Here is a 13,770-nt window from a genome sequence, read left to right on the forward strand (position 1 = left end):
AGGCTAAGGGCCCTGCGCATAAGCTTTAAGGAACAGTATCACCAAAGGAATAACAATATAATATACTAATATACTGTTGTCCTCCACTGGTAAAACTGGTGTGTTTGCTATAGAAGCACTACTGTATTTTATATAAACAAGCTGCTGTGTAGCCCACGAGGGAGCCATTCAAGCACAGGATTCACAATAGATAACAGATAAGTACTACTATAGTTTATATAAACAAGCTGCTGTGTAGCCATGGGGGCAGCCATTCAAGCACAGGATACACAGTAGATAACAGATAAGTACTACTATGGTTTATATAAACAAGCTGCTGTGTAGCCATGGGGGCAGCCATTCAAGCACAGGATACACAGTAGATAACAGATAAGTACTACTGTAGTTTATATAAACAAGCTGCTGTGTAGCCAATGAGGGAGCCATTCAAGCACAGGATTCACAATAGATAACAGATAAGTACTACTATAATTTATATGAACAAGCTGCTGTTTAGCCATGGGGGCAGCCATTCAAGCACAGGATACACAGTAGATAACAGATAAGTACTACTATAGTTTATATAAACAAGCTGCTGTTTAGCCATGGGGGCAGCCATTCAAGCACAGGATACACAGTAGATAACAGATAAGTACTACTATAGTTTATATATACAAGCGGCTGTGTAGCCATTGGGCAGCCATTCAAGCAGAGGTTACACAGTAGATAACAGATATATTCTGAAAAAATCCAGTTGTATACCATAGACTAGGGATGCACCGAATACAGGATTCGGTTCCGGATTCGGCCTTTCTCAGAAGGATTCCGATTCAAATCCTTCTGCCTGGCCGAACCAAATCCAAATTTGCATATGCAAATTCGGATTCGGTTCAGTATTCGGCTGAATCTTTTGTGAAGGATTCGGGGGTTTGGCCGAATCCAAAAGAGTGGATTCGGTGCATCCCTACCATGGACCTTATCTGTTATCTGCTGTGTATCCTGGGCCTTTTCTAATTTTTTCAGCTATAAATGGCCGCCCCCATGGCCACACAGTAACTTGTTTATATAAACTATTGAAGAGTTTCTGGTGCAATCTCATCATTTGTACCAGTGTAGCACATTATATTTTCATTACTTTGAAACACTTGAATTTTTTGGTGTTACTGTTCCCTTAATATAAATGGTCCCGTTAAGCTCCTACCAGTTTAGTGAAGTCATCGACGCAGGCATTGCGGATCCGTTCTGGTGTGGCGGGACTATCCAGTCTAAATGTGCCAGTAATTCCCGATTCTGCTCTTGCTGCTGCGATCGCTTCTTTTATAGCAAAAAATATGGAGGACGACAAGAAAAGGGGAGGTTCTCCAACAGCCTGAATCAAAATAAAACTATTATCAGAAACAAGTATATCAGCAGAACAATAGGGGGAAGGCTCAAAGGAAAATGCACTTTCTGCTCAGTCTTAAACGAGAAACAAACCCTTAATAAAAAAAAAACCCTACCGTCTACCCTACATAGACCCCCCTCCCTCCTCCCCCCCAGCCTAGCTGCCCCCCTGGGCAAATGCCGGCAACTCTTTACTTACCCCTCTGTGCAGATTTTGTCCAGCTGGGCGACGGGCGTCATCTTCTTCTCTTCGGAAATCTTCGGAATGAGACCAGCGAATCGGCGCATGCGCAGTTGGAGCAGTTTTCTGTTTCGCAACAACTGCACATGTGGCGAAATTCATGAAAATTGCTGAAGCGCCGGTCTCATTCCGAAGATTATCGAAGCAGCTGAACATGGTGCCCGTGAACTCCACAGGACAGAATCTGCACAGAGGGGTAAGTAAAGAATTAGGCGCGCATGTGCCGCTGGGGGGGTCTATATAGGGTAGGGGAGTAGGGTTTTTTTAATTAAGGGTTTGTTTCTCCTTTAAAGGACCAGTAACATAAAAAGAAATGTAAAAAAAATTGTTTCTTTTTAATGAAAAAATAACACCAAGACAGTTTTCACTTTTAATTCGCAAAGCTTTTATTAAGAAATAACTTATTAATTCTCCACTTGCGCTCCTCTTCAGAAACGGCGTCAGGGCGACGATCCATTGTGCGGCGCTCGATTTCTCCTCCCTGCCTTCTATAGGAGATAGCCAGGGTGGGAAATCAAGCGCGGACTAAGGAAGAGGAGCGCAAGCAAAGAATCTGTAAGTAATTTTAAATAAAAGCTTTGCGAATTAAAAAACTGTCTTGGTGTTATTTTTTCGTTAAAAAGAAAAAAAAATGTAAATTTTTTTCATGTTGTTGTTTAAGGAGAAATTGTTACTAAGGAGGAACGTGTTGCTGGAGTTAAATTCAGAATTGATTTAAAATGCCCTGCTCCTACCTTGGAGGAGTAGATTGCTTTATCGTTTGGACAGTTGCGTAAAAGCGACACGTTGAATTCGATGGGGATGTCGCCAAATGCCGGAATCTTGTACATTCCAGGGCCGCGAGTGTATAGAATCCCATCTGGAGAATATTTCAGCTCCTCTAAGGTGAAGAGCCCCAGGCCTTGGACAAATGCACCTTCAACCTACACAAAGAACATGAGCCTAGTGAACAATAAAGTGCAAAGCAACCTTCTTCCTACCACAGTGAAAGGCACAAGTGCAACTGTTTGATGTCTATATGTGAAGTTCTCTAATTGGAGTGTAGGCGGTGAGGCATATTATTTACCAACATGGCAAAACTTACCTGAATTAGCAGGGTTGTCTCAACTAAACATGGGTCCTATAGTGAAAATGAAGCCCGGGAACCCCAAAAATGAGCTGTGCTTTGTCACACTATTTGACCATAATTACATACATATCGGTAAGATCATTGCAAAAAATAGACACTATGGGGCAGATTTATCAAGGGTCAAATATCGAGGTGATTGGAGTTTTTTTAAACTCCCATCAACTCGAAATTCGAATAAAAAAATACCATTCGAAATGTATTAAAAAAAATCAAATTTTTAACAAACCAAGATCAGACAACACCCCAATGAATAATTTTAATGACCCTGTTAGGCACATTAAATCTGCCAATGGTTACGAATGTCTGTCATGAGGGTATAGACTTTTAAGAAACAATGTTTGCAACTTTTCAGCTTAAGTAAGAGGGTTGTTGGCTCTTTAGTACTCACTGGTTGCTAAAACTTGTTTTTTGAACTATGATTCAAATTAACTGTATAACTGCTGTTGAGATAATATGGGTATTGTAAGGTGTAGTAAAAAAAGCTCTGCCTTATAATACTCTCCTATCTCAACAGCAGTAAATAAGTTAAAGATCTGCACCCCTATTTGTGAACGTCCATGTGCCTATAGTTTTCTTTTGACCATGGTACGAGGTCAGGTACTGCTTAGACTTACTATTCTGCATTGTGTACATGTGTATTACAGACTCTAAATGACACCAGGGTACTAATGTGCTGCTGATACACAAGTGCATGGCCCAAGACAATCAGTATCCTACTGTATGTGCCTGGTGGGTACAATAACTAAAGGGGAAATATTACAGAGGAGCACAGACTCCTAACATGAAATAAGTGAATAGGGTTACATGAGGGTTCCTTTTATAAAATACCTCTGTGTCCTAGCTTGTCCTTTAAAGCTGAAAAAAACCATATCCATGTAGTTTGCAGGGAACGTGGAGCACTACAGTAAATGTGGCTGCTCACTAACAATATCCAAATGTCCTGACATATAAATATTGTATAGGACTGGCCTAATCTGTGGCAGTGGGCACCATCCTGCCTGGCATTCCTTTGGCGTGTGATCTGGTTGGTTGGGACAGTTGGTACTATCATTACTCACCTGACCTATATCGATCGCAGGGTTGAGGCTCGTTCCTACATCCATGACTATGTCTGTGCGTAAATTCTGTAAAGAAAAAAGCATAACGTAATCAATCGGGTGGTAGTGAAGAGAGAAAAAACTTTGTTGATGCACCCGCAAGTTACAAAAAACTGTATTAAACAAAAAAGGAACAATTACGAATCCATGAGATGGAATGCAGGGTGACTCCCGAATCCACTCAATGGTTCACAAGGTAACCAGTTCAGGTGCTACAGAGTATTGGTCAATTAAAACTTAACTTTTATTAATGTTATAATTCAAAAACCACACTTGCAAAATACGAACAAACACACCTCTGAGACCAAAGTCTGGACGCTGCAGAGATGCAGGGCTGTGCCCTTAAAAAACATATAGACTAATTAAAACCACATAGGTGGGACGGTGTAAAGAACAGGTAGTGCACTTAAGTCTACATTGCCACCACACTGGCTTGCGTCCAAAGTAAAGGAGTATCTAAATTAACTCTAGTGTTGGTCGGGTCATCCGTTATCCATTCATAGTTTATCCATTTATAACAAAATAGGTATCAATATGACCATGCAAGTGCCCACACCAGACCGCTGCTACCCGCACCTCCCTTCCGTTCAATTGTTCCCCAAAGTTTCTACCTGGCTACGTAGGGAGCGAGTAGGAGCTGGTCTCCCACCGTCCACCTATGCACACCCGACGCGTTTCACCGGAGACACCGGCTTCTTCAGGGGCATAAGCGATTTGCGCGTGTTCTCTGTGCGGTATAAATAGGCTTCCGAGCCGTTCGCTGTTGTGTGCGTACTTCCGCATACGTCATTGTGATCATTTGACGAGTATGCGCCAATCAGGAAAGTGTACCGTGTCGTATGGGGATTCACACTGCGCATGCGTGATTCGCTTCGCTGCGCTGAGTAGTGCTCTGTGGTGTCAGAATTTTGACACAGCAGGGCAATGATTATTTCCTCAAATGTATCCAGTCGGTGACATCTTAAAGTTTTGTAAGGCTACATAGAAAGGATACTTAGAAGATATATGGCTGGAATTGCCACTTATGGGGAGGAAGGATCAGGGCTTATAACTTATCCAAATATCCTGGAGCCCTATCCAATATGAATTATTTAGGATTGACACAGTGTGTTCAAATGAAAATAGTTGAGGAAGGATTTAAAATGTCAAAGGAAGGGGCTAAATGTAAAACCTTCATTTAGGCCCACAGGTGTTTTGCTATTGAGCCAATATATCCATTCAGCTTCCCGTTGTAATAATTTTCTATCCATGTCACCTATTCTTGTAGTGGAAGCAATGTGGTCAACTGCAATAAATTTCATCATGTTGCAGTCACCCTTGTGGTAGTCATTGATGTGGTTGGCAATAGAGGTGTTTCTTTTATTTCTAACATCGCCCACGTGTTCCATGACACGTCTCCTGAATTCTCTCTTCGTTTTGCCAACGTATCTCTTACCACATATACATTCCATGACGTATATAACGCCAGTAGTCTTGCAGTTAATGAAATGTTTAATGGTGAATTCCTTAATGTCTAGTCGGCCAATAAAAGTAGTTCTTTTAGAAACAAATGGGCACGCCACACAATTCCCACATTTATGGCATCCCTTGATGTTATGTGAGAGCCAGGTTTTTTTAGTAGAACTTGTGTAATGGCTGTGTATTAATCTGTCATGTAGATTGTTACTGCGTCTGTAAGTGATCAGTGGTTTTTCACCAACCACTTCTTGAAGTTCTAAGTCCTGTCTTAGGATATGCCAATATTTTTGGAGAATATTGGTGATTTCTTTGTGTTGTGAACTATAGTCACCTATGAGTCTGATCAGATGTCTGTCAGTGTTGGTAGATTTTTTGGATTCTATATGCCTCCTAGGAATCAGTAACTGGTTGCGATCACATTCAAGAGCCCTTTTATAGGCTTTTTTCAGACAATTGTGGCTGTAGCCCCTTTGTTTGAATCTGTCATATAGTTTTTTGGCTTCGCTTTTAAATTCCGGCAAGGTACTGCATAGTCTCCTAACACGGAGATACTGACCGGTTGGTATCCCCTTAATTAGATTTTTGGGGTGTTGACTACCTGCATGTAGCAGATTATTGGTAGCTGTGGTTTTTCTATAAACAGAGGTTTGCAGATTGTTATTTGAATCCCGAAAGATACGAATATCCAAAAAATTTACAGTGTCATGATTGATTTCAGAGGTCACTCGTAAATTGATGTCATTAATATTCAGTTTCTCAACAAATTCTTTGAACTTTAGTATTGGTCCTGTCCAGAGTATCACTATATCGTCAATATAGCGTAGCCATAGAGAGATATGTTGTGTGTATTCACTTAGGTCCTCACTGAAAACAAATACGCGTTCCCACCAACCCAAGTATAAATTTGCATATGTGGGCGCGCAGGTACTGCCCATTGCTGTGCCTTGAATTTGATGGTAGTATTTGCCATTGAAGGTAAAATAATTGTGTTTCAGGATGAATTCCAAAAGATCCAGAACAAAAAGATTATGTTTGCTAAACTGTTGGCCTCTTTGATTTAAAGTGTCTTTCACCGCTTTTAACCCAACCTCATGAATTATGCTAGTATATAGAGATTCGACGTCCAGACACGCCAAATAGTGGTCATCGTGAAGGGTAATTCCTTCCAGGTGTCGGAGTGTGTCCATAGTGTCTTGCACAAATAAAGGTAAGCATGTGACAAAGGGTTGAAGGACTTTATCTACATATATACTACAGGGCTCCGAGAGGCTGCCAATCCCTGATACTATGGGCCGTCCTGAGGGGGAGGTGGAATTTTTATGAATCTTTGGTATCGTGTAAAAAGTGGGGATGATAGGTGATTTGACCTGCATGAAATCCAACTCATCCTTATTTATAAGATGGGATTCCTTAGCACATTGTAAGATTTGGAATAAATCTGTTTGGAAAGTTTTGGTGGGGTCTCCTCTCAGTTGTACATAACAACTAGTGTCGCTTAGTTGGCGCAGGCATTCATGTATGTAGGCTAGTCTGTCTAGTATAACGATATTGCCCCCTTTATCGCTGGGTTTGATGATTATATCATTATTTTTTTCTAATTGTAATAAGCCTTGTCGTTCTTTCCAAGACATGTTCTGTTTACAATGAGTTGTGGATCTGAATGTGGTCTGTAGAGATTTTAACTCTTGGGTGCAACTTTCTATGCAAACTTCAACTTTGTTGCAGATAGTATTGGGTGGTGTAAATTTGCTTTTAGATTTAAGCAAAGTGAAGGGGCCATGTACTTCCTCTCTATAATTGTCATTGTCTTCCAAAAGACTGTACAGGTCATGAAGAGCTCTTTCTTCTTCTGGGGACCAATGTGATTGTTTATTTTCTTTACTAAAGTATTTATGTAACAGAAGTTTTCTACCGAAAAGATGTAGATCTTTGATCCAATTAAATATATTGAATGGGCTGGTAGGGGAAAATGATAGCCCATATTTCAAAGCTTTGATCTGATAGTCGGTAAGAGAATGTTTAGAGAGATTTATAATTTGTAATGTATTTGGGGTGGTTACTTGTTGTACCGGTACCCCCATTTTTGACGGTCCCTTAGAGTTCGTTCCTCTGGATGAAAAAAGCATCCAGAAATGATTCTGTGGCACAACAGTTGGACTTAGTGGGGGACAGAATAGTATACGCATCCCTAACCATACTGAAGTAGAAGGTAAATGTAATTTTCCAAACATATTTCTATGCTACACTTTGTGGTGCATTGTTGGAACAATTTGTATGCAAATCTAGGAGCGTACAGTATAAGCAATTGAGTTGCACCAACAAAATGTTATTGCTGATTTCAGTGAACTTTTTTAAAATACACCTGTATAAAAAAAAAGGTTTTGGTTGAGTGAACTACACAGCGATATAGTTACATAGTTACATAGTTAAATCGGGATGAAAAAAGACAAAGTCTTTCAAGTTCAACCCCTCCAAATGAAAACCCAGCATCTATACACACGCCTCCATACTTCCACATAAATTATATATACCCATATCTATACTAACTATAGAGTTTAGTATCACAATAGCCTTTGATATTATGTCTGTCCAAGAAATCATCCAAGTCCCTCTTATAGTCATTAACTGAATCAGCATCACAACATCACCCAGCAGTGCATTCCACAACCTCACTGTCCTCACTGTGAAGAACCACCTACATTGCTTCAATGCGCCTTTTTTCCAGAGAAAACAACCCCAACCTTGACAGTCTACCCTCATAATTTAAGTCTTCCATCCCTCTGTAGCACTGTATCAAATGCTTTAGCAACGTCTAAGTAAATCACATCCACTGCCATCCCAGAATCGAGGTCCCTGCTTACCTTCTCATAAAAAAAAATTAAGTTAGTCTGGCAAGATCTGTTATGCATAAAACCATGCTGGCACAAACTCATAGTATTGTGATTTGCTATGAAGTCCATTATCTTATCCTTTATTAACCCTTAGACAAGCTTTCCTACCACTGACGTCAGACTAACTGGCCTATAATTCTGAGGCTGAGAACGGGATCCCTTTTGAATAGCGGCACCATGCCAGACCTCAATGAATCCTGAAAAATTAAGTAAAGAGGTTTGGCAATCACAGAGCTAAGCTCTCTAAGTACCCTGGGATGAATACCTGGGATGATATAGTGATGTGAGATCATCCAATTCCCACCAAAACTTATACCTATTATGCCCTTTTACCTTGTGATCTCCCGTCAGGCAGTCAATCTCCACTTCAGAGCAGGCAGCTCCATAGCTGAAATAATTACTTGGTCTCCCCTCATTCTTCTCCATATCGTAACCAATGCCAGGAATTCTAATGGGAAAAAGCAGTTACTAACACAAAGTCCCTGTCATAATGACCCTTGACTCAATAACTGTGACAGAACATTATTTAAAGGTCTCATTAGCACAAGTCTACAGATATTAATCTAGCAGCATAGTTGGTGCTGAAGTAATACACAAGGCTAGCCAAAGATGAAAAATCACATAATAAGAGAGTGAAATCTTTGTTGCAGGCAGTGATTTTGTGCCCTTTAGCAGATCTTTGTTCCAGGCAGGGACCTTGTGCCCTTTAGCCAAACTGTCTGTTGTAGGTAGGGTGTGTGGGCATATAAAATATATAATAGGGAAATTCTCACACAGTTGGTTAAGATGGTGACAGAAGGTCAACAACAGAGCAAGATGGTGATTATAGAGCAATATGGTGGCCGATGGGCAAAATATTATATATATATATATATATATTTATTTTAATTTTATTTATTTATTTTTTTACAGCATCTCCAAGACAGAGACAGTAGAGCAAGATATTCACTGAAACACTTTATATCATTGAAACTAGAGTCCTACATCGAGTCAGGTGCACACAATAGTTAGGTTATGGGCAAAAAGTCCTTGTTTCCTTGACCATGCGGGCGGCCCATGGGTACCCTGCTTAGGTACCTGAGTATATTGCAAATTTACAATCCTCCCCTTGAATCCTCATCCTCGCAATCCCTGCACAGGTCTGCCCAAATGGACCAGTGTAGGACTCTAAATGAAACCCAACCTGCAGTTCTTCAGCTGTGCAACCTCAAGAAACCACTGGAAGGAGCTGTGGTTCATCTACAACTGCATGTCTCTAAATAGGACAATACTACTAAATAATTTGCTCCTACAGTGTTTAAGGGGTTACACTGGGGTGAAGTATCCAATATTTTCGCTGTTGCTTGGACTCACTTATAAAATCCTGTGGCTGAGAGGCTCACTCTGTCCAGGTAAGCGGCAGAGATCTAAGGCAAAAAGCAAAGAAACAGAAATAAGTCAAAACATTTTGCACCTAATTTGCTAATACTGGCCATAATTTATACAGATTAAACAAAAAAGAAGGGGTTGCCATCTAATTGGTATTTTACTGGTCTGGCTGGTGAAAATTGCCAATGTTATCAATAGGGCAGAAATAATACAACCATAGGAAGGCTGGTATTTTTCTTTTCTTAAAAAAAAAGAGACAACCTTCTGTTAAGACAAAAGTTTGTGAAGAATTTACTTTCTGCCATTAAAAAAATATACCCATTGTTTATTCATTTGAGCTTTATATATTACCTTGCACATTTCATAACCCGTTGCCCTTCCTTTTCCATTACATGGAGTACCCTAAATGTTGATCAGTGACTTCTGGGAAGGTTAAAATATGTGGGGGTCAAAGCTTTGCTTATGGTACTAGAGAAGTCCAGCCTAAAGTCCTGCCATGACACTGAGTGGTGAAACGTAGAAGGAGAACAACAAGTTCTATACAAACAAGTGCAGCATTCTAGTAAATGAGGCTCGTAACTCAATTTTGTGCATATGCAGGTACTTACCCAGGATTCCCACGGCCCATTAGGATTAGCGGTTTTATAAGGTTCTAGCCTCTGCAAAATTTTCTGACAGGCATTCTGTAAAGAGAAAAAGGGCTTGTTTGGGTTTCAAGGCAAAAAAAGAAATGTATGCAGAGAAGAGCTTGGTTGGTTATCAATTGTGCACCGCAAAGATGAACCTGTGCAGCCAGGTCTGGATTTGGTGATAGACCACAAAGGCCAAATATCAGCAGGAATCCCCACGAAAAGTTTTCTGTAATTTTATTTAAGTACTGGGCACATTCCTGTTGATGTACTACTATTTCCAAGGCTGGTGATTTTGATCTGATCCCAAGACTGGTGAGTGCTTGTCTTTTAGTCTGTATGGTGGTTGGTAACCCCATGAATCAGGGCAGAACAGATTGGCCAATACAGGCCATAAACGTAAAATGTGACTCTGAGTGCAGAAGCTAGCAAAGGGGAGTGAGATTTAGAGTAGTGCTACCAGGGAAGTATGGAGAGAATCCATTTGCTGGACCAGCATGCATGTATAATTTAACTATGCTACCTGCCGAAATAGGAGAAAGCAAGAGGATTGTTTTCTAAGTTTCTGCAGGAAAATATATGATGGTGTTACTCAGGGGTTCATTTTATTTTCTAAGCTGTTTAATACAAACTAAGATCTTTTCTGGAAAAAAAGAACCGGATCACTGACTAGGCTACTAAATTGGACTATTTTAGCTTTAATGAAAAGCATTAAATATTGCAAAATCTAGTGCTTCTCTTCTGTGTAGGGACCTGTTTTTTAACCTTGGGCCCCTGATTCTGCGACTCACAAAATACTAAACATATCAAAGCTGGCAGTTGCAGTCATGTAAAATCTGAGTATTCAATATTAAAAATATCCCCCATTCCCAGATTGTCTTTTTATCTGTGCAGTTGCAAATCAAGGCAGAAGATGACCTTTTAGGCACAAGAATAATTTGATTTCCATCAGAGAAAATCCTTTTGCTTCCTTTAACCTTTACTTAAAAACACAAATATTTTTGAAAAGTCTTTTTTCTGAAGAAAATACAGAGGACTTACAAATACTGCCATTCCGTTCAGGTCCGAGCTGACAGATGCTGCTGTTGGGGACGTGTTGGGTACAGTATTGGTGCTTGTCTCACTTATAAATATCTTAGAGGTTGGGATTCCTAGGGCCTTACTGGCAACCTAAGGAAGGAAACAGTTATTATTGATGGGCAGTTCCAAGCTCCTAAAGATATATTCCCAAGGGGTGAGGCTCTGGTGCGGCAGTTCATGTAGTTTGGGAAGGATGGCCACTGTTTCTGTGAGCCAGAGATCTGTTCTCAGTGTTTGCTTTTAATCATAAACTATAGCAACTAATATGTTTGCCATATATGGTGGGTGTTAATACTCAGTTGACATATGTGCAGAAATAAATCAAATCAACTGGACTTGCTGTGTTTTTTCCTTGAAGACATTTCACCAGTCATCCAACTGGCTGTCTCAATTCAGAATAACTCATAAATAAGATCTTTTTCGGGAATATATACTCTGGAATCTTTTTTTGGGAATATATACTCTGGAATGTTGGTCCAATCAGCATAATCTGTTTATGATAATCAGCAAGGATGTCCGGGAGAGGGACTGGTTTAAAAGAGGTGTTAAAGAAGCCATATATGTAAAAACTAAAAAAAACAAGTTTGAATAGAGGCGGGGATGCGACATCTATTGTCTACCACATACAATGCTGTTCTGGCACCTTCCCTGGAAGGTTTAATAACAAAGCTTCAATCATGTTAATACAATCAACACCTAACTTCCTTGCGGATTATGATAAACAGATTATGCTGATTGGAGCAACATTCCAGAGGATATATTCCCAAAGAAAGATCCTATTTACAAATTATTCTGAATTGAGAAAGCCAGTTGCATGACTGGTAAAAAGTCTTCAAGCAGAAAACACAGCAAGTCCAGTTGATCTGACTTATTTCTACAGATATAATCAACACCTCACTTCATGACATCCTTGCGGATTATCATAAACAGATTATGCTGATTGGAGCAACATTCCAGAGGATATATATACTCGAAGGTAGATTTACAAGTTATTCTGAATTGAGAAAGCCAGTTGGATTACCGGTGAAACATCTTCAAGGAAAAAACACAGCAAGTCCAGTTGATTTGACTTATTTTTAAAGATATAATCAACACCTAACTTCATGACATCCTTGCGGATTATGATAAACAGATTATGCTGATTGGAGCAAGATTCCAGAGGATATATATACACAAAGAAAGATCCTATTTACAAGTTATTTTGAATTGAGAAAGCCAGTTGGATGACTGGTAAAAAAGCCTTCAAGGAAAATACACAGCAAGTCCAGTTGATCTGACATATTTCGAAAACTATAATCAACGCCTAACTTTATGACATCCTTGCGGATTATGATAAACAGATTATGCTGATTGGAGCAACATTCCAGATTATATATTCCAAAAAAAAGATCTTATTTGCAAATTATTCTGAATTTTGAAAGCCAGTTGGATGACAGGTGAAACGTCGTCAAGGAAAAAACACAGCAAGTCCAGTTGATTTGACTTATTTCTACAGATATAATCAACACCTAACTTTATGACATTCTTTGCGGATTATGATCAACAGATTATGCTGATTGGAGCAACATTCCAAAGTATATATTCCCGAAAAAATATCTTATTTACAAGTTATTCTGAATTGAGAAAGCCAGTTGGATAACTGGTGAAACGTCTTCAAGGGAAAAAACACAACAAGTCCAGTTGATTTGACTTATTTCTACAGATATACCATGGCCTGGATGAATGATAATCTTGACAAACATACTCAATTGACATGATTGCTCCAGCAAAATTTCTGAGATAATACCTGGACCATCTTGGTGTGAAGTCCCTGCCCCATTTCAGTTCCGCCGTGTGTTAATAAAACTGATCCGTCCGTGTACACATGAACCAAAGCCCCTGACTGTGAAAATATGACAATAGGGAAGAGTTCATTAAGTATTCAGTTAACAAAAATGACCAAATAACCCACTACTTTATATGATTAAATGGAGACATACCAACTATGGCACTTGACAGCACAGGGAATGTTTTACTATGGTTAGGAAATATACTACCAGGTTAGTGTGTTTCAATTATTTAGTGCCAGTAGCACTGCTTGCTAAAGGGGAACAAACCTGATTTAAGAAGGCCACAGTAAAACTGATCCCAAACTTTGTTGGAACAATTGCAATTCCCCTCTTCTTCCATCTGTGTTGCCTGAAATAAAAATATCACTACATAAAAAAAGGATAACCTTTCTGCTTTAGAGATACCATAAAACTATACCAGTGGGTATTTCTCTAACTTAAGCACAATTGTGCAGGCACAGACCCTTAAGGGGTTTAAATGAATGTTTAATATGTTATAGAATGGCTCATTCTAAGCAACTCTTTAACTGGCCTTCATTTTTTTCTTTCATTTTGTTTTTTTATTATTTGAGTTTTTCTTCTGACTCTTTCCAGCTATCAAATGAGGGTCACTGTAATGTATGCTGTGTTTACAGTCATTGGTACTTTTTGTTTTTCATCTTTTTATTCAGGTTCTCTCCTATTCA

At 39.5% G+C, this 13,770-nt stretch overlaps 1 protein-coding gene across 1 annotated transcript in view; it reads right to left on the minus strand.

The window, feature by feature from the left end:
* Positions 1-13,770, minus strand: part of xdh.S (xanthine dehydrogenase S homeolog) — a 57,030-nt gene that overhangs the window by 1,085 nt on the left and 42,175 nt on the right. The window contains exons 27-35 of the mRNA XM_041564226.1: positions 13,352-13,433; positions 13,042-13,137; positions 11,217-11,345; positions 10,155-10,229; positions 9,532-9,584; positions 8,512-8,626; positions 3,791-3,856; positions 2,338-2,526; positions 1,181-1,348 (exon numbers count right to left, since the gene is read on the minus strand). Coding sequence (XP_041420160.1) covers positions 1,181-1,348; positions 2,338-2,526; positions 3,791-3,856; positions 8,512-8,626; positions 9,532-9,584; positions 10,155-10,229; positions 11,217-11,345; positions 13,042-13,137; positions 13,352-13,433 — 973 coding nt within the window. The remainder of the gene's footprint in view (positions 1-1,180; positions 1,349-2,337; positions 2,527-3,790; positions 3,857-8,511; positions 8,627-9,531; positions 9,585-10,154; positions 10,230-11,216; positions 11,346-13,041; positions 13,138-13,351; positions 13,434-13,770) is intronic.

This window comes from Xenopus laevis, chromosome 5S (assembly GCF_017654675.1).
Source record: "Xenopus laevis strain J_2021 chromosome 5S, Xenopus_laevis_v10.1, whole genome shotgun sequence".
Classification (NCBI taxonomy): Eukaryota; Metazoa; Chordata; class Amphibia; order Anura; family Pipidae; genus Xenopus; species Xenopus laevis.